Source organism: Miniopterus natalensis, chromosome 2 (genome assembly GCF_054644295.1).
Source record: "Miniopterus natalensis isolate mMinNat1 chromosome 2, mMinNat1.hap1, whole genome shotgun sequence".
NCBI lineage: Eukaryota > Metazoa > Chordata > Mammalia > Chiroptera > Miniopteridae > Miniopterus > Miniopterus natalensis.
This window is the reverse complement of record NC_142082.1, coordinates 81,067,311-81,088,499: the sequence shown is the minus strand read 5'-3', so window position 1 is coordinate 81,088,499 and position 21,189 is coordinate 81,067,311. Positions and strand designations below refer to the sequence as shown.

Sequence of the window (21,189 nt, the reverse complement as noted above, 5' to 3'; positions counted from 1 at the left end):
CTTATGTCTTGTTATGGACTAAATGTTTGTGTCCCCTCATATTCATATGTTGAAACTCTAATTCCCAATGTAATGTTTCGTAGAGGTGAGGTCTTTGGGAGATAATTAGAGTTAGATGAGGTCTTACTAGTGGAGCCCTGATGAAGGTGGAGCCCTACAAGAAATAGAGGGGACCAGAGCGTGCTCTCTCTCTGTCTTTATGCCATGTGATGGGTGATACAACAAGAAGACAGCCATGAACAAGAGAGCTCTCACTAGGAACAAAATCAGCTAACTCCTCAATATTAAACTTTCTCACCATGTTAACTGTAATACAAAATGTTGTTTAAGCCACTCAATCTATGTTGTGTTGTCATAACCTGAATTGACTGAAGCATGACCAGTGCCCCAAGTATATTTTATGCTTCAGGAAAGCTGGAACATTTTTTTTTTTAAGGATCATAAAATCAGTAGTGACCAACTGAATGAACCAAGGAACTCTAATGATGGAGAATCAAACCTAAGCTTTCAGTGAAGGGACATATTTTCACCAAACGTTAGTCTATGGCATACGCTATGTAAAAATGAAAGGTTCATGGCTAAAAAATCTTAGAATTGACAGTACTGGTTTCAAGACTGACATTTTAATAAATTATTGATATTTGTAAATGTTTATATGTTGGTAGTTAACAAAAGTAGGTGTTCTTTCTGTTTTAAACATTTTTCTCTTCTTGGCGGAAATAGTCACACACTAAATTATGTAGCAGAAATGTATCTGGTACAGTTTCTAATCATTCAGCTTAGTGTGTTCACATAACTAGTGCCTTTACATTTCCTTCTGTCTGGATAGTTTCCCCCCCATCTATTCCCAAGAATTGTCTTCTCACCTCAGTCAGCAGCCTTATAGTCTTATATATGCTTATAGCCTTATATATCCTTATAGCCAGCTGTATACTCATAAATCATTTGATGAAAAAGGCCTTTCCTGACCAACGCATCATAGCAACCTCTCAAACCAGTGTTCCATTGACGCCTTCCTGACCCTCCACTTGCTTCATTTTTTCATAGCTCTTATCACCATAGGACAGGCTATACATATAACTATATGTACTGAATAATCTCACCCCACTAAAGTATAAGCTCCATGAAATAGACTTTTTTGTTTGTTTTGCACACTGATACATAGTGAGATACATAGTTTACCTTGGTACATAGTGGGTTCTTAATAAATATTGGCTGAATAGGTGAATGTCTACGGCCTTTGCTTTGCCTCATGGAATCCCAGGGACCTTGACTGTAGATATAACAAACATTAAGCCTGCATACCCCAGGTACCCTAGATCTCTCCATCATAAAATCTGTTTGCTGTGTTTATCACTGAAGGGATGTGAAGAACTAAATAATAATGTGAAGGCTTTCTCAATAAACACTTTTAAAATATAGTGATTATAGTGATTAATAAGGAATTGGAAATATTTATTGAAGAAGCTATTATAATAGAGCTGACTTTTATGATCAAGATTTTACTTGATCTCGAGGGAAAAGTTCCCAGAAAAAATAAGAAGTGCAGATGAGGTGAGAAGCAGCCTGGTACATTAGGGGTGAGGGGGCTTCAAATAGTGGTTTGAAAATAAGAAGGCTAGAAAAGAGGCTGAGGTGGAAGTCAGGGCTTATGTCTGGAGAACAGAAGGCGACAAACAAAAGATTTTAATCTTCAAGTTCAAATCCTCTTCAGATTAAATGAAAGTTTGGGTTTACTGATAGGTAGGCAAGATTATAGGTGAAAATGAGAGATCCATTCATTCGTTTGTATAGTATAAATTTAGTATAAAAGATGTGAAAGAAGTAGTGCATATCATGGTGATTTATTAATAGGGTGGAGGGTTTGTCAAAGAGCTGGCTCTCTCAGGAGGCAGGACCCCATCCTGTCATCCTGACTACTGAAGGGCACCTTCATATTCAAATCACATTCATATTTGCTCAAATTGGGAAGTTATAGGGAAGGTAACAAGACTAGTGGTGAGGAATAAAGAGACTGAAACAGCTTTATTTGTTTTTGAACTAGTAACCTTTAAGCACTTATGCACTTAGTCTATATTATATTAATCAGTACATTTGTTTTGTACACATTTTTATTTATATAAATCTGTTTCTTTAATGAGTCCCTGAGATAGATTAGAAATTATGACTTTTAATTCTTTTATATCACCCTACAGAACTCAAGATCCTACTCTGGAGTCCAATCTTTTAAAAAATAATATTGATGGCTGTGGCAATAAATGTTTTCTTGACTAAATCCAACCACCTTTTTAAAAGTTGTATTCTTCCCCCATTTAAAGAAGGGATTAGCAAAATACAGTTGGCCACATGTTTTTTTTTTATAACTTCTTATTGGAACACAGCTATGCTAAGTTTAGCTATTGTATATGAATGTTTTTGTACTGTACAACACAGTTGAGTAGTTGTGACAGAGACATGTAGCCCTCAAAGCCTACAATTTTATTAACTAGCCCTTTACAAAAAAAAACTTGACAATCTCTGATTTAAGGGAATTCACTTTACAACCAGATAAACTGATTTTTTCACTTCTACTATTGACCTTTTTTCAAACCAATTAATCTACTAAAACCAAAAATAAAAACCAAACACAATACAATAAACACTTGGGGAATTACAAAGGTAGTTAGAACTCAATAAGCCAAAACTCCAGAGAGAAGGAAGTCTCAGAGTGATAAACACAACTCAACACTATTTTTCTCAAAAAGGCTTTTGCTTAAACCAAAACTTTTGTCAAGAAGCTGAATAGAACTATAACTAGTCTAGCCCAGCCGGGCGTGGCTCAGCGGATGAGTGTAGACCTAGGACCCAGGTGATCGGGGTTTGATTCCTGGTCAGGGCACATGCCCGGGTTTCGGGCTCAATAAATGACTCTCTCATCATTGATGTTTCTATCTCTCTCTCTCCCTCTCCCTTCCTCTCTCTGAAATCAATAAAGATATATTTTTTAAAAAAAGAACTATAACTAGTTTAATAGGGCTAGGGAGACAAAACATGGAATTCAGGGTTTACCAAGGAGGTGGGGCCACAGACTTGGTATGAGATGGCTGAAAGGCTACTGCCCTGAGAGAAGGGGTTAACAGAAAACTTCTGCAAAGGGTGTAGCCTGCATTAAACCAGCTTATTGTCTGACTGAATTAAGATGAATGTTCCCTAGCTTCTCTGTCTTCTAGAAGCAACAATAAAAAATTCTCTGGAAGAAGGAATCATCAAGGTCCTCCAACTCCCTCTATACAACATCTACCAAAAAATAAAAAATAAAAAGATATGAAAAAAGACAATAATTGGACAAAAATCAAGAGAAATGACAGACCATAGAAACAGGTCCACAGAGAATCCACATATTGGATGTATACGATGTATTAAAAAATAACTGTGCCCTGGAGGGTGTGGCTCAGTTGGTTGGATGTCTCCTGTGCACAGGGTTGTTGTTTCAATTCCAGGTCAGGGCATGTGCCTGGGTTGTGGGCTAGATCCCCAGGGGGTGGGGTATGGAGACCAACAGATGGAGGTCTTGCTCTCCCAATGATGTTTCTCTCTCTCTCTCCCTCTCCCTTCTTCTCGCTGTAAAATTCAATATTTTTTTAAAAATAAAATAACTGATTAATAGGCTCAAAAATTTAAATAACAAAGTAAAATTTTAAATAAAAAATATTTAAATAAAAAAATTAGATTATAAAATAACAAAAATCAAGGACTTAGCAAATTTCACAAGGCTGAAAATAGAATAAAATTAGGCTAGAATTTAGATAAGAAGAAAATACTCAGAAAAAGGACAGAGAGTAAAAGGAAAATACAGGAAAAAGGGTAAGGGCAGGGTGAAAAAGTTTCAGATACGTGCATCTGAATTACAATAAAAAGAGGACATGAAGAGTGGGGCAGGAGTAATATTTGAAGAGATACTGACAAAATGTTGCCAGAATTGATGAGTGATATAAAGCCATATATTAAAAAAATGCTATGAACCATAGGAAGGTAAATATTTTAACTAATACACCTAGGCATATCACAGTAAAGCTGCTTAAATTCAAAGACAAAAATTAGCCAAAACATAAGACATCTATGTGGCCAGGAAAAGAACACCTGGACAAAATCCATTGTTACTTAAGTAGAACTTCTAGCAAGGAGGACTTCCACAGGTGAGAAATTTCAGTATAGGGGGACAGAACCCAAATAATGTGAGGAGGATGTCAACGTAGAAGCTTGTTTCAGATCCCAAGCAAGGAAAGGAGAGAGTACACATGGGTGAGGGATGACAGCAAAAGAAACCAGGATGGTTACATACTGGCTGAATGAGTATATAATGTAAATATAATGGAAGCCAAATTTCTCATTGTTGGAGAAGAGAGTTACATATTTAACAAAAGAAAAAATTAGAGCAATTTTTGTAGTGTTATATTAGACTCAGATGTACTACTTGTGTGTGCACCTGTATGCACACCTATTACCTAACTTTGCCCACTGAAAGACTCAATAAAACCCTAATATTAATGAGTACACCTAGTGCCCAGATCTTGGATTGCCCATTAAAAATAACCAGAATCCTTAGAGAAATGGCAGATTATAGCGCTAGGGCAGGGAGAGTATAGGATAAGCCTGGAAGAATGATGGAGATATGTGAAAAGTACACGGAAACCAACTTGACTGGGCTTTTACTAATGAATGAAGATAAATAATAGTATAGCAAATTATACTCATCAAATAAAATAGTGGTGTAAATTAATGAATAAATTAAAAGTTTGATGAGAAATAGAATTACTTGCACAGTTTCCAAGTACCACAATATACTCATTAAGTACAGAGAGAAAAAGAGTAACAGTTCTGAAGATACCACTTTAAACAAGTCATCAGTGAACATAATTAGCCCTGGGATAAATTGAAATTATGCACCATGTGATAAGATAGAATGAGAAAAAACTTTTGAGATATTAATGCCAAAGGTGAATGACCTATATCTAATCATGAGAAAATATAAGACAAACCCACACTAATGAGCATTTTACAAAATAACTGGCCTGTAATCTTCAAGTTTTGAACTCATGAAAGTCAAAGAAAGCTGGAAACAAACCTGCTGAAAAAAACTAAAACAACTATGTACAACATGTTACCCTGGATTTTAATATTTTGTTATAAAGAACATTACTGGGTAAATTAGCAAAATTTTATTTAGACCTCTCAATTTAATTAGATACAGAAATGAATGAATCAATATTAATTTTCTGATTTTGAAGGTCTGCTCTGTGGTTATGCAGGAGAATGTCTTGGCTTGCAGGGAATATGTACTAAAGTGTTCAGGGATAATGAAGCAACCTTGGGAGATGCAGTTAAAAGCATGATTACAGAAAAAATTATTGCCTTAATTATATACATAAGAAAAGGAAAGGCTGAAAATCAGTGATGACCATATTCATATTAGCATATCATCTCTTGTAAAAGATTTGTTGAAGTCCTCTGTTTTAGTTTTTTTAATTATGTGAAAGGAAGAATTATAGAAGGCCCCTATGAATTTGTCCCCTGATCACACTTGTCTCAATTTTTAAAATATTGACTTTGTTTCCAGCAACCATGCTAAATTTATTTATTAGTAGGATTTTTTTTTGAGATCCTTTAAGATTTTCTACATACACAATCATGTTATCTGGCAGTGAAGAAAACTTTACTTCTTCCTTTTCAATCTTTATGTTTTTTTCTTCTTTATCTTAAGTGGCTAAGACATTCATTACAATGTAGAATAAAAATGAAGGGAAAAATTTTCTTGCCTTTCTTCCAATCTTAGGGAGAATGTATTCAATCTTTATTGATTATGTGTGACGTGGTTGCAGATTTTTTGTAGACACCCTTGATTATGAAATTTCCTCTTAATCCTAACTTATGTAAACAGTTATATGTTTAATCTTAAATGGATGTTGAACTTTCTCAAGTTTTTTCATCTATTAAGATAATATTGTTGAGAATAAACATTGATTTCAAATATTAAAACAACTTTGAATTTCTTGGGAAAGCCTCACTTGGTCATGATACATTAATCTTCATTTTTAATTTTTAATATTGATGGATTTAATTTGCTAATATTTTGTTGAGGATTTTTGCATTTATACTTATGAAAAATATTGGTCTATAATTTTCCTTTCTTGTAATATACATATCTGTAAAATAAGTTAGCAGGTGTTCTTCCTCCCTCTACTTTCTTAAAGAGTGAGTGTAAAATGGTATTTTTTTTTTATTATCTGTTTGATAGAGTCACCAGTGAAGTCCTTTGTGCCTGGAGCTTTCTCAGTGCAAAGTCTTTTAATTAAAATTTCAATTAGATTTTTTAAAATAGAGGCAAGACTACCTATTGTTATATTTCTTGTCCCTGTTTCAGCAAGTTGTGTTTTTTTTTTTTTAATGTTTCCATTTTGTTAAAGTTGTTGAATTTATTGGGAAAATGTTGTTCTTAATATTTTATTATTTTCCATTTTAATGTCTGTAGGGAATGCAGTGACTTCCCCCTTTTTAAAATTGAACTTGGCATTTAGAGTTTTCATTCTTTTTCACTAATCAGTCATGTTCTAGATTTAATAATTCTTCTAATCTTTTAAAAGAACCAAGTTTTGACTTCATTGATTTTTTTCTATGTTGTTTGTACATTTTCTGGTTCTTTGATTTTTCATTCTTATTTCCATTTCCCTACTTAGGCTTTAATTTTCTCCTTTTACTGCCTCCTCCTCCTTCTCTTTATTTCTTCTTTTGAATTTTTTTAAGAGCTTATTTGAACCAAACTGATGGCATACTGGGAAACAAGATCTTAAATGCTTCCTTTTTCTGTCTTCTTAAGATGGAAGTATAGATTACTGATTTTTATACCTTTTCTGTTTTCCAATATATCCATTTAAATTTATAAATTTCCTTTTAAAGACTCCTTTAGCTGTTTCTTACCAATTCTGATATGTTGTGTCTTCAATCAGTTTGAAATATTTCTAATTTCCTTTGTGTTTTCTTTAAAAAAAATTTTCTTGTCATTAGTGTGTTGTTTAATTACTAAATGTTTAGTACTTTTCTAGACATCTCACTGTTTTTGGATTCTGTTTTAATTCTTTTGTGGGCAGAGAACAAATTCTGTAATATTTCCATCTTTTGAAATTTTCAAGACATGTTTTATAGCCCAACATGATTCCATTTTGAGATTGTTCCATGTGCACCTAAAAACAGTTATATTCTGCAGTTGTTGGGTGTAGGGTTCCTTAAATATTAGCTGGGTCAAATTGGTTGATTGAGTTACTTCTGGATTTCTATATTTTTATTGAATTGTTTTTGACTACTTGTGCATTAATTCTGTGTCTCTAATCTCCAGCTATGGTTGTGAATTGGTCTATTTCTTCCTTTAGTTCTGTCAATTTTTACTTTATGAATTTTGAAGTATTCTGATCACATCTATCCACATTTAGATTGTCACATCTTGATGCATTGGTCCTGCAAACATTTTGAAATTTCTCTCCTTATATTTGGTAATACTCTTTGCCTTTAGCATTATCTTTTACTTTGTGTGACAATATAGCCAAAACAGCTTTATAATGAATGCCTAGATCTTTCACCACAGTTTTATTTTTAATCATCAGTGCCTTTATATTTAAAGTGTATTTCTTGTAAATAGCATATAATTGAGTTGTACTTTGTTACCTAGCCTGATAACCTGTATTTAATGGTTAGCCCATTTACATTTAACATAATTACTATTATGTTTAGACTTCAGTTTACCATTTTGGTGCTTGTTTTGTATCTGTCCCATCTATTCTTTGCTTCTCTATTGCTTTTTTGTAAACAAGTATTTTTTAAGATTTTATTTCACTTTTAAAAATTATTAGTTATTCCCATTAGTGTTTTTTTACAGTGGATTCTTTAAATATCACACTACACACCTTCACTTATCACAACCAACCTTCAAATAATATTCTACTTCATGAAGAAAATAAGAGCCTTACAACAGAAACATACATTTAGCCCCTCCTAGCCTTTTGTAATACTATTGCCAATTATTTTATTTTTATTTTGGCTCTACTCCCCTCAGTAGTCTGTTAAAGAGATGTAAAGATTTTTTAATAGGTTATTTCTATTTACTGACATACCATTTATATATTTTTTACAGTGCCATTATTTTTTCCTGCATAATCAGGTTTCTAGTTGATATCATTTCCCTTCAGACTTTCTTTAAACATTTCTTGTGGAAGAGATCTACTGGAGAGAAATGTTCTCAGCTTTTCTTTGTCTGAAAATGTCTTATTATATATCCATTTTTTGAAGGATATTTTTGCTGGCTATAGAATTCTGGGTTGAAATTTTATTTTATTTTAGTACTTGACCAATGTCGTTCCATTTTCTTTTGGCTTCCATTGTTTCAGATGAGAATGCAGCCATTATTTGTATTGTTCTCCCTGGTATATATTTTTCTACCTTATCCAGTTTGAAAAATGTTTTCTTTACCTTTGGTTTTCTGAAATTTGAATATGGTATTCTAGTGGCTATTTGCTTTATATTCATCTTGTTTGGCATTCACTGATGTTCTTGTATCTGTGGGTTACCATCTTTGATCAATATTGAAAAATTTATAGTCATTATTTGTGGGGAGCTGTTGTGGCCCCAGGCACGGAGGAGCTGCCTGGGTGAGCTGCAGATGTGCTCCCCTGCTCCCTGGGAGATGTGGGTGAGCTGCTGTGGCCCCAGGCACAGTGCCTGGGTGAGCTGCAGATGTGCTCCCCTGCTCCCTGACCCAGGCCTTGAGGCACCAAGGCGATTCTAATTTAGTTTGCTGCCTTAAATTCTAGAAAGGCTTATTAGGAAGCTGGCCCTGGCCTGAAGGGTTAAGGGACAGTTAAGCCACATACCAAGCCAAGGACTCAATCCTTCCCAAAAAGTTCCCATTAGAAGCCGAGACAAAGATAGTTACCAAGGTCTGAGCTCCTGCAGGAGGCACAGGATGTTTATGCTGAAAGTGTATTTGTGCAGCGTGGAGAGAACTACTTTGTATCGGGCAAGGGGAAGGAATGCGGGGCAGGGTGCTATTCAGCAAAAACAACAGCGCCGGTACAAATTGAGCTTGGAAAATAAACTTGGGGCTGCAGCAGTCACGAGCTGCAGTCCTCCCGATCCCATCTTTTTTGTGTCTGTCTTTTCTCCATCCTCACCCCTTCCTCGGGACCATTTGACTTTGCCGGCAGGCTCCGGCAATTATTTCTTGAAATGTTTGTTCTACCACAATCTTTTACTTCTCCTTGTATGATTCCACTTATAAGTATGGTATGTAATTATATTCATGTCATCACAATCATATAGATTTGCTAGTATTCTACTCTTCTTGGATGCTCTCTTTTCTGTGTCTTTTTTTAGTTGGAATTTGGCAAATACATTTTGTGTTTTAATTAAGAGAATCATGTGTTTTCCCTTCATTTATTAATGTGCTTTAATACATAGATTGATTTTATTATGTTCAACCATCTTTTCATTTCAATAATAAATGTCACTTGGTCATCAAGTATGATCCTTTTAATATTTTTTCAAATTTAGTTTGCTAATATTTTGCTGATATTTTTCATCTATATTCATAAAGGATATTGGTCTATGGTTTTGTTGTGGTGTCTTTTTCTTTGGTATCTGGATTACATTGACAGCATAAAATGTGTTAGAGATTGTGATAGTTTGGTTTACAAGAAATGTATATTTGGTCATTCTTACATATATTTGGTCTTCACCTATGGTACTTGACTCACAGCTCCCCAAACCCTTGGAATTTCCTGAGCAATAAGAGCAATGGATATATCTTTTATCATAATAATTAGTCTCTTGTCTTCAGTTCCTGAAATTGCTTCAGAGCCATAAATGTTAAATAAATGCCTTGTTATTCATAACAAAGCCCCTTTCTTCCACAGTTGGATTTATGTTAATCAGGTCACTTTTGGAAAGCACCTAAGAATGGGGAGTTTTTGATTATTTATTCACTCTATTTATTATAGGTCTGCTCAGATTTCTATTTGTTGTTGAGTCATGTTAGGTAATTTGTGTTTTTTTAGAAAATTTTTCATTTTGTCTAGGATACTTAATTTGTTGGTATACAATTGTTTATAATATTCTCTTATAATCACTTTTTTTTCTGTAAGGCCATTAGTAATGATGCCATTGTAATTAGCTAGTTATTAATAATAGAAAGGGAAATGTGAAAGCCAGAAATTATAGGTATGTCATTTGGGCAGCTTCACCAGGAAGCTGCAATTTCACACTCCTCAGGGAATCATTGGCCCATTCCCTGCAGATTACTAAGGGAAGGGACTGGACAAAGGGAAAGATGGGCACATTCACAGTGAGCCAGGGTGACATAGGGAAAGTACTTGCTTGTCAGTCATAACTGGAAACAGAGGTCATTGTCTAGAGAATCAAGGCCATTGCAATCCTGCAAAAATTGGGGGATGCATAATCTCCCAAACAAAGGAATTCTCTCTCAGCTTGTGGCTCTCTTGGCTCTCTGGTTCCTTTGGCTTTGCTCCTGCTTGTGTTCCTTCCATGCAGATCCCACATGCAATGGACTGATGGATTGTAGCAGGAAACACAAACTAAGCTAGCCTGATGCTGGATTGGACTAGGCCCTAATATAGAGCAAAAACTCTGGATACTGGTTTTGATTTTAGCTCTGCTAAAAGCAAAATGGGACTTCTGTAGAGGAACTAAAGGAAGCAGACCCTGGAAACTCTGGGGTTTGATTCCATAGAAATAAATCTTTCTATAATATCTCATCCTCTCATGGGGCCTCTGGAAATTCTTATTCCAGTGGTACCTCAAGAGCCCCACTTCCACTGATAACATTAATATCTTCATTTTAATTTTTTATTTCAGTTTTTGTATCTCCTTTCTTTTTATTTTCTTAATCTAGCTAAACACTTGTCAAACTTGTTGATTTTTTCAAAGATCTAACTTTTGGTTTTGTTGATTCTCTTTACTGCTTTTTTACTCTCTATTTATATGTTTTAATTTTTATTATTTCCTCCACATACCTCTTCTCCATAGCCTCCTCCAACATCAACATCTCACACATCAATATGTTTGGTATGGTCAATGAACCAACATTAGTACATTATTATTAACCTAAGCCCATCATTTATGTTAGAGTTAAGACTTTCTGTTGTATAGTCTATGGGTTTTGACAAACGTAAAATAAGATGTATCCATTATCACAGTATCATACAGAGTAAATTTACTGCCCTAAAAATCCCCAGTGTTCTTCTAATTCATTTTTCACTCTTGCTCTCCCACATCCCTGGCAACCACTAATATTTTTACTGTCTCCATAGTTTTTTCTTTTCCAAAAAGTTTTTGTTGTTGTTTCTTGTTTACTTTATTACTGCTTTTTTGGTTTTTATTTAATTTTTTTATAATATGCTATATTGATTTCCTTCTCATTTCCTTACATGTATATTTTTAAGGTAATTTCTTAGTAGTGGTTGCAATTGTGATTACAACTGACATTCTAAATTTATAACAATCTAGTTTGGATTGATGTCAAGTTAACATCAATAGCACACAAAACTTGTTTTAGTATGATTCCATCTTCTTCTCTCATACAGAGTTTATGTTGTTTTGTCACAAACACCTATACATTAACATCAATTTATAATTATTGTTTTATACATTTGTATTTTAAATAATACAGGAAATTAAAAGCTTTACAAACTAAAAATAGAATAATATTGACTTTTATATTTGTCTATGTTTTTACCTTTACCAGAGTCTTTTATTTCTTCTTGAGGCTTTGAATTGCTGTCTAATGTCTGAAGTACTCTTTTTAGCATTTCATATGAAACAAGTATACACAAGTAACAAACTCACTAAACTTTTGTTTATTTGGGAACATCGTGATTTCTCATTTGTTTTTGAAGGATAGTTTTGTGGGACATAGAATTCTTGGTTGAGAGATTGCTTTTCTTTCATTGCTTTAAAAATGCCATCCCATTCCTTTCTGGTTTTCATGGTTTCTGATGACAAATTGGTCCTTAATTTTGAGGATTCCTTTATACATGACAATCACTCCTCTCTTGCTGCTTTTAAGATTCTCTAAGGCTTTTGATATTTTGATTACAATGTGTCTTGGTTGAACATCTGAATTTATTCTTTTTGGAGTTTGTTGAGCTTCTTAGATGTATAGATTTATTTCTTTAATCAAATTTAATTATAATCAAACACTTGATGGTGTTTCACAGTTCCCTTAGACTCTATTTGTTTTTCTCTATTCTTTTTTCTTTCACTTCATCATACTTGATGATTCCAATTGACTTATCTTCCAGTTCTTTAATACTTTCTTTTAGTTGTTCAAATCTACAATTTAAACTTTCCAGTGAGTTTTTCACTTCAGTAATTGTATTTTTCAGATACAGAATTTATTTTTGGTTCCTTTTTGTAATATCTATATCTTTATTGATAATCTCTGATCACACACCAGTCTCTTGGTTTTCTTTAACTTCCTGATCATGATTTTATTTAACTATTTAAACATTTCTTTAAAATGACTTTTAGAGAGAGGAAGGTAAAGGGAGAGAGAGAAACATTTATGTAAGAACAATACATTGATCAGCCACCTCCTGCACCACCCCTACCTGGATTGAACCTACAACCTGAACTGACAACCTTTTCAGTGCACGGGATGATGCCCAACCAACTGAGCCACACAGGCCAGGGCTCTATTTGAGCATATTTAAGACGGTGGTTTAAAGTGTTTTTCTAGTAAGTTCAATGCTTCCTCAGAGACCGTTTTTAACTTGTTCAGAGCCATATTTATTTTTCTTTGCATGCTCTAAAATTTTTTGTTGAAAACTGGACACTTTGAATATTATAATGTAGTAATTATAAAAATCAGATTCCTTCCTCTTTAAAGTTTGTTTTTGTTGCTTGCTGTGGGCTGTAGTTGTTGTTTAGTGATTTTTCTAAACTATTTCTGTTGTCTCTATTTTTTATGTGTTTTCTTTGAAATGTCTTTTCCTTTAGCTTGTGTTAAGTTACTGTTTTGACAGAGATTTCTTTGAACACACACACACAGAAAGAGAGAGAGAAAGAACAATACTTCTGTCAGATTATTTCAGATTGGCTCTATGAAAGGACATCCCTTCAGTGCTTACCCAAGCCACTTAAAACTCAGCTTTAGTTTTTACTTCCCATTTGTGCTGCACCTAGAGATTAACAGAGCTAGAAGCTTAGGGTATTCTCAGGTCTTTTTTGAGAATGCATCCTGCCCTGAGCATGCACATAGTTTTCAAAATGTATCAGTATACATAGGCATTTTTGAATGTCTTAATTTCCCAAAAAAAAATTGTTCCTGTAACTTTTCCAATTTTTGCACTTTTTTAATGAATTTGAACTTATTTCAAAACAAAATTTAATATAAAATATTATAGATTTGAGGTCAAAGAGTTCTAGGTTCAAACCCAAGCTCTGTCGCTTGCTGTGTGATCTTGTGCAAGTTATTTTCATTGAGTTTCAGTGTTCTCATCTGTAAAATGAAGATTATAATACCTACTTTGCTAAATTATAAGGTTATTGTTTCTGTCTTGAATTATGAATTTTAAGAGTAACATTTGCTTTGCACATAGTTGGTGTTTAATAAATGGTAACTGTTATTACTGTCATTAATTATACTGTGATTATGTTCAGTGAAAAGCTAGCCTGGTGCTAGAGTTGCACAAATGGCAAAATTGTTGATAACTTAAAAATATAATAATTCTGAATACCACTTTTTAAATCATGCCAGGTAATAAAAAAAGCACTATAATTGCTTTGGATATGAGCATTTTTAAGAGCTGGAATGAAGGCAAACTAGGCAGATAGTTTTAGAGATGCAATTTTAACATATTCCTGGTAAATTTCTACTGTAACAAGAAAGATCTCTTTAATACTATGCACACTAGCTTAAGTTAAGAAACTTAAAGCAAAAATAATTGATAATACAACAAAAACATGCCATTAAAAAGATCTAACATACCTTAAGATTAAGTGCATTTCTTCCATATATTTGACAGTTTACTACAGCCAGGTTGGTCATGGCTGCTATTGTTTCATATTTTGTTGCAACAGTCTTAAAACCTTCACCATGCATAACTTTTGCCTCTGAATCATCTTTTCTAGATTTAATACCTAAATAAACAAAAGAATACATGAAACAAATGTGTCATCACTTAGAGTGAAATTTGAAAGAACTTACATTGGTGAATGGAGAGAAGATGAAATCAAAAGAAGTAAGACTATTATATATATGAATATTTCTTTTGCATAAACTTAATGTTAACCACACACACAAAAAAAATTTAGAGCTGAAACACCAAACATAACAAAAAAGAAAATGGAGGAAAACATCATAGAAGACCACCAAACTAAAACAGAAATAAACCCAATGGAAAAGAAATAATGGAGACACAGCAATACCAGAAAATAAAGATAAAATGAAGTCCTCATATATCAGTAATCACCCTCAGTGGACTGAATTCACCAATTAAAAGGCACAGAGTAGTGAACTGAATAGAAAACAAAACCAAGCTAAAATGCTGACTTCATGAAACACATCTCAGCTACAAAGACAAACATAGAACAAAGTGAAAGGATGGAAAATGTTACTCCAATAAAATGGCATCCAGGGAAAAGCAGGTATAGCCATACTTATATCTGACAAAATTTATTTCCAGATAAAAATGTAATAAGAGACAATGATGGACATTTTGTAATGATAAAGGGGACAATAGGTCAAGAAGAAATAACACTTCTCAATATATATGCAACCAACTTGGGAGCACTAAAATATAAAAAGCAACCACTAACAGAAATAAAAGAAGAAACTAACAAAAATACAATTATTCCAGGGGACCTAAATACCCCATTTACAGCTATCCATAGACTATCCAAACAGAAAATCAATAAGAAAATATTGGTCTTAAATAACACATTAGACCTAATGGACATAATTGATATTACAGAGATCTTCCTCCCAGAACACCAGAAAATACATTTTTTTCTAGTGCACATGGGACATTCTCAAGGATAGACGATATGTTGGGACACAAAGCCAGCCTCAACAAATTTAAGAAGATTGAAATCATACCAAGCATATATTCTGACCACAATGCTTTGAAATTGGAAATCAACTGCAAAAGGAAAGTGGAAAAAACATAAATATGTGGAGATCAAACAACATGCTGCCAAATAATGACTGGGTCAAAGAAGAAATAAAAGAAGAGATTTAAAAGATTCATAAAGACAAATAAGAATGATAATATGACATATCAAAATTTTGGGGATAGAGCAAAAGCAATAATAAAAGGGATGTTTATATCATTATAGCTTATCTCAAAAAACAAGAAAAATATTAAATAAATAATCTGTGGAAAGCAGTATGGAATCACTTCAAAAAATAAAAAATGGAACTGCCTTATGATCCAGCTATTCCACTTCTGGGAATTTATCCAAAGAAACCTGAAACACTAATTCAGATGAATATATGCATCCTGAGGTTCATTGCAACATTATTTGGAAGTAGCTCAAGTGTCCATCAGTAAGTGAGTAGATCACACAATGGAATACTACTCAGTTATAAAAAGAAATAAGTTTTACCATTTGAGACAGCATGGAGAGACCTGGAGGACATTATGCTAAGTGAAATAAGCCAGTCAGAAAAAGACAAGCACCATATGATTTCACTCATATGTAGAATTTAATGAACAAACTGGACTAACAAGTGAAATAGAGACAAACTCATATATATAAAGAACTCTGGTCTTAAGGGAGGCAGGGCAGTGGGGGAGATGGAGGAATTGAGCAAAATAGAAGAAAAAGAGAAAGAGTTCATGGACATGAACAACAGTGTTGTGACTGTGGGAGGTAGAGGTGGAAGAGGGTATGGGAGGATAAATGGTGATGGAAAAATGAAATAAAATAAAGTAAACAAGTAGAAAAATTTTAAATAAATAACCTAAAATTTTACCTTAAAGAACTAGAAAAAGATCACACAAAGTCCAAAGTCAGTAGAAGGAAGGAAATAATAAAAATTAGAGCATAATTAAATGACATAGCAAACAAAAAGACAATAGAAAAATTAATGGAACAAATAGTTCTTTGTACAGATTAATTAAATGACAAACCTATGGCAACACTCACTAAAGACAAAAGAGAAGACTCAAACAAAATCATAAATGAAAGAGAAGTTACAATGGACCCCACAGAAATACAAAGAACTATACAAGAATACTATGAAAGTCTATATGCCACCAAATTTAATACCTTAAAGAGATGGACAAGTTCTTAGAAATATATAACCTTCCTAGACTGAATCATGAAGAACTGGTAAAACTAAATAGACCAATTGACACTAAGAAAATTGAAACAGTAATTCAAAAAACCTCCAAACAGCCCAGCTCAGCAGTTGAGTGTTGATCTAGGATCCAGGAGATTGCAGTTCAATTCCTGGTCAGGGCACATTGCAGGGTTGTGGGCTCTATCCCCAGGCAGGGTGGAGGGAGGTCAGAAAGCAGCTGATCAATGACAGCTCTCTTATAATTGATGTTTCTATCTCTCTTTCTCCCTTCCTCTCTCTGAAATCAATAAAGTTACATATATTTTTAAAAAACAAAAAACAAATCTCCAAACAAGTAAAAGTCCAGGACCAGATGACTTCACCAGTAAATTCTCCCAAACATTCAAAGATTTGATTCCTATTCTTCTCAAACTCTTCCAAAAAATCAAAATGAAGCAATACTTTCCAACTTATTTTATGAGGCCAACATTATCTTGATACCAAAACCTGACAAGGACAACACACAAAAAGGAAAATTACAGACCAATATCTCTGATAAATATAGATATAATAATCCTAAACAAGATATAGAAAATCAAATACAATACACTAAAAAGATAGTATATCATGGTGAAATGGTGTTATTTCCAGGGAAACAAGGATGGTTAAACATATGCAAATCAATCAATGTGATACACCACATTAACAAAATAAAGGATAAAAATCATATGAGCATCCCAATACATGCAAAAAAAAAAAAAAACCCCAAACCAACACTTGACAGAATACAACTTCCATTTATGATTAAAATGCTCAATAGAGTGGGAATAGAAGGAATGTACCTCAACATAATATAGGCCATATTTGACAAACCCTCAACAAATATCACATTCAATAGTGGAAAACTGAAAGCTTTTCTCTAAGATAAGGAACAAGACAAGGATGCCCATCCACTCTTACTACTGTTTTTCAACATAGTGCTGGAAGTCCTAGCCAGCAATCAAACAAGAGAAAGAAATAAAAGATATACAAATTGGGAGGAAGAAGTAAAAGTGCCACTTTTTGTAGATGACATGATTCTTTATATAGAAACCCCTTATGACTCCACCAAAAGCTATTAGAAACAATAAACAAATATAGTAAAGTTACAGGATACAAAATCAATGTACAAAAAGCCATTGTGTTCCTATATAGTAACAATGAAATTTCCAAAAAGGAAAAAAAAAAAATCCCTTTGCAATTGCAACAAAAAGGTTAAAACACCAAGCAATAACATGGCCAGGCATGGCTCAGCAGTTGTGCATCACCTAGGACCCAGGAGATCTCAGTTTTATTTTCAGTCAGGGCACATGTCCAAGTTGTGGGCTGAATCCCCAGTTGGGGGAGTGCAGGAGGGAGCTGATCAATGACTTTCTTATCACTGATTTTTCAACTCTCTCTCTCTTCCTCTCTCTGAAATCAATGAAGATATATTTTTAAAAAACAAACAACCTACCAACAAATTTACCAAAGGATGTGAAAGACCTATACACTGAAAACTCCAAGCCACTGTTGAAAGGAAGTGAAGAAGATACAAAGAAATAGAAAGATATTTGAGTGCATGGATTGGAAGAATCAACATAGTAATAATGGCCATATTACCTAAAGCAATAGAGAGATTTAATGCAACCCCCATGAAAATCACATTGGCATTTCTCAAAGAAATAGAATAAAAAATCACCAAATTTCAATGGAACCACAAAAGACCTTGCATAGCCAAAGCGATCATGAGAAAAAAGACAAAAGATGGAATTATCACACTCCCTAACTTCAAATTATACAACAAATTTACAATAATCAAAACATTATGGTATTGACAGAAACACAGACACACGGACCAACTGAAAAGAACTGAGAACCCAGAAATAAACCCACATGTATATGGACTATTAATTATTGACAAAAGAAAAAAGCCAAAACATACAATGGAAAAACAAAAGTTATTCAATAAATGGTGCTGAGAAAATTGGAAAGTCGCATGCAAAAGCATAAAACTAGACTGCTATTTGACCCCATACACAAAAAATAATTCAAAATGGAGCAAAGACCTAAATATAAGGCCTGAAACAATTATATACATAGAAAACATAGGTGCTCAACTTATGAAACTTGGTCTCAAAGAGGATTTTATAAGTATGGCCCCCAAAGCAAGGGAAGTAAAAATAAATGAATGGGACTATATCAAATTAAAAAGCTTCTGCATAGGAAAAAAAAAAGCAACCCATAAACAACAAGAAAAAATAATCAACAAAATAAAAGGCAACCAACGGAGATTCTAAGATGGTGGTGAATTGAGTGGAAGCTACACTGACACTCTCCCAGGACAAAACTGGAATTACAACTGAAACATAGAAAAACATCCTGATTAGTCAAGAGCAACTGAAAACTAGCTGGAGAGCACTCTCATAACCAAAGAGGAAAAGTGGAGACCACATAGAGACTGGTAGGAATTGCAAAGGCCCTAGAGCACTGGTTGGGCTCCCACAGGAAGCAGCTGAAGGCCTGAAAGGATATCTCAACTGTTGGGAGTTCCCACTGACAACTCTGGGGTATAACCCCCAAGCTGGGCTTCCCATTCAAGAACACTAGAACTGAGAAACATGCCCACATAACATCTGGCTGTGAAAAGCAGCAGAGTTTACGTCTGCCAGGGAGAGACAGCTGGAAGTGCAGGCAACCTCTTAAAGGGCAAATGTACAAAGTTTTATGTGCAGCCACTCACCTTGGGCTCAAGCAGAGAGAAGGCAGTGTGAACTAGAGCTGTGTGAGGAGAGTTCAGGATTGCTGGCTTTGGGGAGTAGAGCTCAGAGGGCAGGCACCTGGATTCCTGTGCAGCATCATTCCCCCATAAGGCAGAGGACATCTTTCTCAGGCAGACATTTACCTTCCAAACTGCTCTTTACTGGGAGGGAAGCAATTGCACCATCCTTCTAGAAAACATTTCGCCCCACCTTGTGAGGATTCTACAGCCTGAGGCTCATTAAGAGACTGAATAACAACCTCTGGGTGCTTTGAATCCTTCTCTGATATGCTTCTGGATCCAGGGCTTAGCAAAGCAGACCTTGATGCACATCTTGGTCCTGTCCAAACACCCCCAGCCCCAGCAGAGAAAACCACAAGAAAACAGAAGTACAGAAAACGTCAAGCAGGTTACTCAAGGCCAGTCACAAGAAGCATCTGACATTGGTCTGCACCAGTGACCATCTAAAAGACTGAGAGTCCTAGCAAATCTAACTAATATATAGAAACAAATTCAAATACATGGCCAAAATGGGGAGACAAAAAAACAAGTCCCAAATGAAAGAACAAAAGAAATCTCCAGAAGAACAACTAAATGAAATGGAGATAAGCAACCTAGCAGATATAGAGTTCAGAATACTGATCATAAGGATGTTCAACAGCATAAGAAAATAAATGGAAACTATGAAGGAAATTAAAAATGACATAGTAGAAATAAGAAAAATATTGGAAGAAGTAAATAACAGATTAAGGGAAGCTGAGGAATGGATCAACACATTAGAAGACAGGGTAGAAAAAAAATCACTCAATCAGAGAAATAAACAAAAAAAAAAAAATGGGAGGACAGTTTAAGGGAGCCTTGGGACACCATGAAACATAACAATATTCACATCATAGGAGATCCAGAAGATGTAGAAAGTAAGCAAGGCTTAGAGAACCTGTTTGAAGAAATAATGACAGAAAAACTTCCCTAACCTGGTGCAGGAAAAAGTCACACAAGTTCCAGAGGCACAGAGAGTCCCAAGCAAGAACCCAAAGAGGCACACTCCCAGAGCCATCATAATTAAAATGACAAAAATTCAAGACAAAGAGAGAATATTAAAGACAGCAATAAGTTGCCTGCAAAGTAGTTCCCATAATGTTGTCAGCTGATTTTTCACCAGACACTTTACAGGCCAGAAGGGAATGGCATGAAGCATTCAAGGTAATGCAAAACAAGGATCTGAAACCAAGACTACTCTATCCAGCAAGGCTATCACTCGAAATAGATTGTGAAATAAAGAGCTTCCCAGACAAAACAAGGCTAAAGAAGTTTATGACCACCAAACCAGCATTGCAAGAAATTTAAAAGAGGACTGCTGTATTAAGAAGTTGAAATAGAGAAAATGAGAAACACAGGTACTAATCCATTGCCATTTCACTTCTTTATGACTATCAATAATAACCTTAAATATAAATGAATCAAACGCTCCAATTAAATGACATAGGATTGTTGAATGGACAAGAAAACAAGACCCAAATATATGTTGTCTATAAGAGATCCACCTCAGAACAAAGGACTCACACAGGCTGGAAAAAAAGAAGAAAGGAAGGAAGGAAGGAAGGAAGGAAGGAAGGAAGGAAGGAAGGAAGGAAGGAAGGAAGGAAGGAAGGGAGGGAGGGAGGGAGGGAGGGAGGGAGGGAGGGAGGGAGGGAGGGAGGGAGGGAGGGAGGGAGGGAGGGAGGAAGGAAGGAAGGAAGGAAGAATGAACTTCTGGAGGGCTTTAAAGGCGAGATTGACAGCAATAAAGTCATAGTAAAGGACTTTAACACACCATTGACTTTACTGAATAGATCTTCCAGACAAAAAAATTAAAGAAACTGATTCTAAATGACACCCTAGATCAGATGGATTTATTGACATTTACAGAACATTTCACCCCAAAGCTGCAGAATATATGTTCTCCTCAAGTGCACATGGGACATTCTCAAAGATAGAGCACCTGTTAGGACACAAAACAAGTCTCTACAAGTTCAAGAAGATCGAAATCATATCAAGCATCTTCTCAGGTATTTACACCATGAAATACTATGCAGCTATAAAA

General features: G+C 34.6%; 1 protein-coding gene across 1 annotated transcript in view; it reads right to left on the bottom strand.

The window, feature by feature from the left end:
• The window catches only part of LRRC63 (leucine rich repeat containing 63), an 86,345-nt gene that overhangs the window by 44,039 nt on the left and 21,117 nt on the right, over nucleotides 1–21,189 (bottom strand). Inside the window, exon 4 of the mRNA XM_016219177.2 lies at nucleotides 14,030–14,181. Coding sequence (XP_016074663.2) covers nucleotides 14,030–14,181 — 152 coding nt within the window. The remainder of the gene's footprint in view (nucleotides 1–14,029; nucleotides 14,182–21,189) is intronic.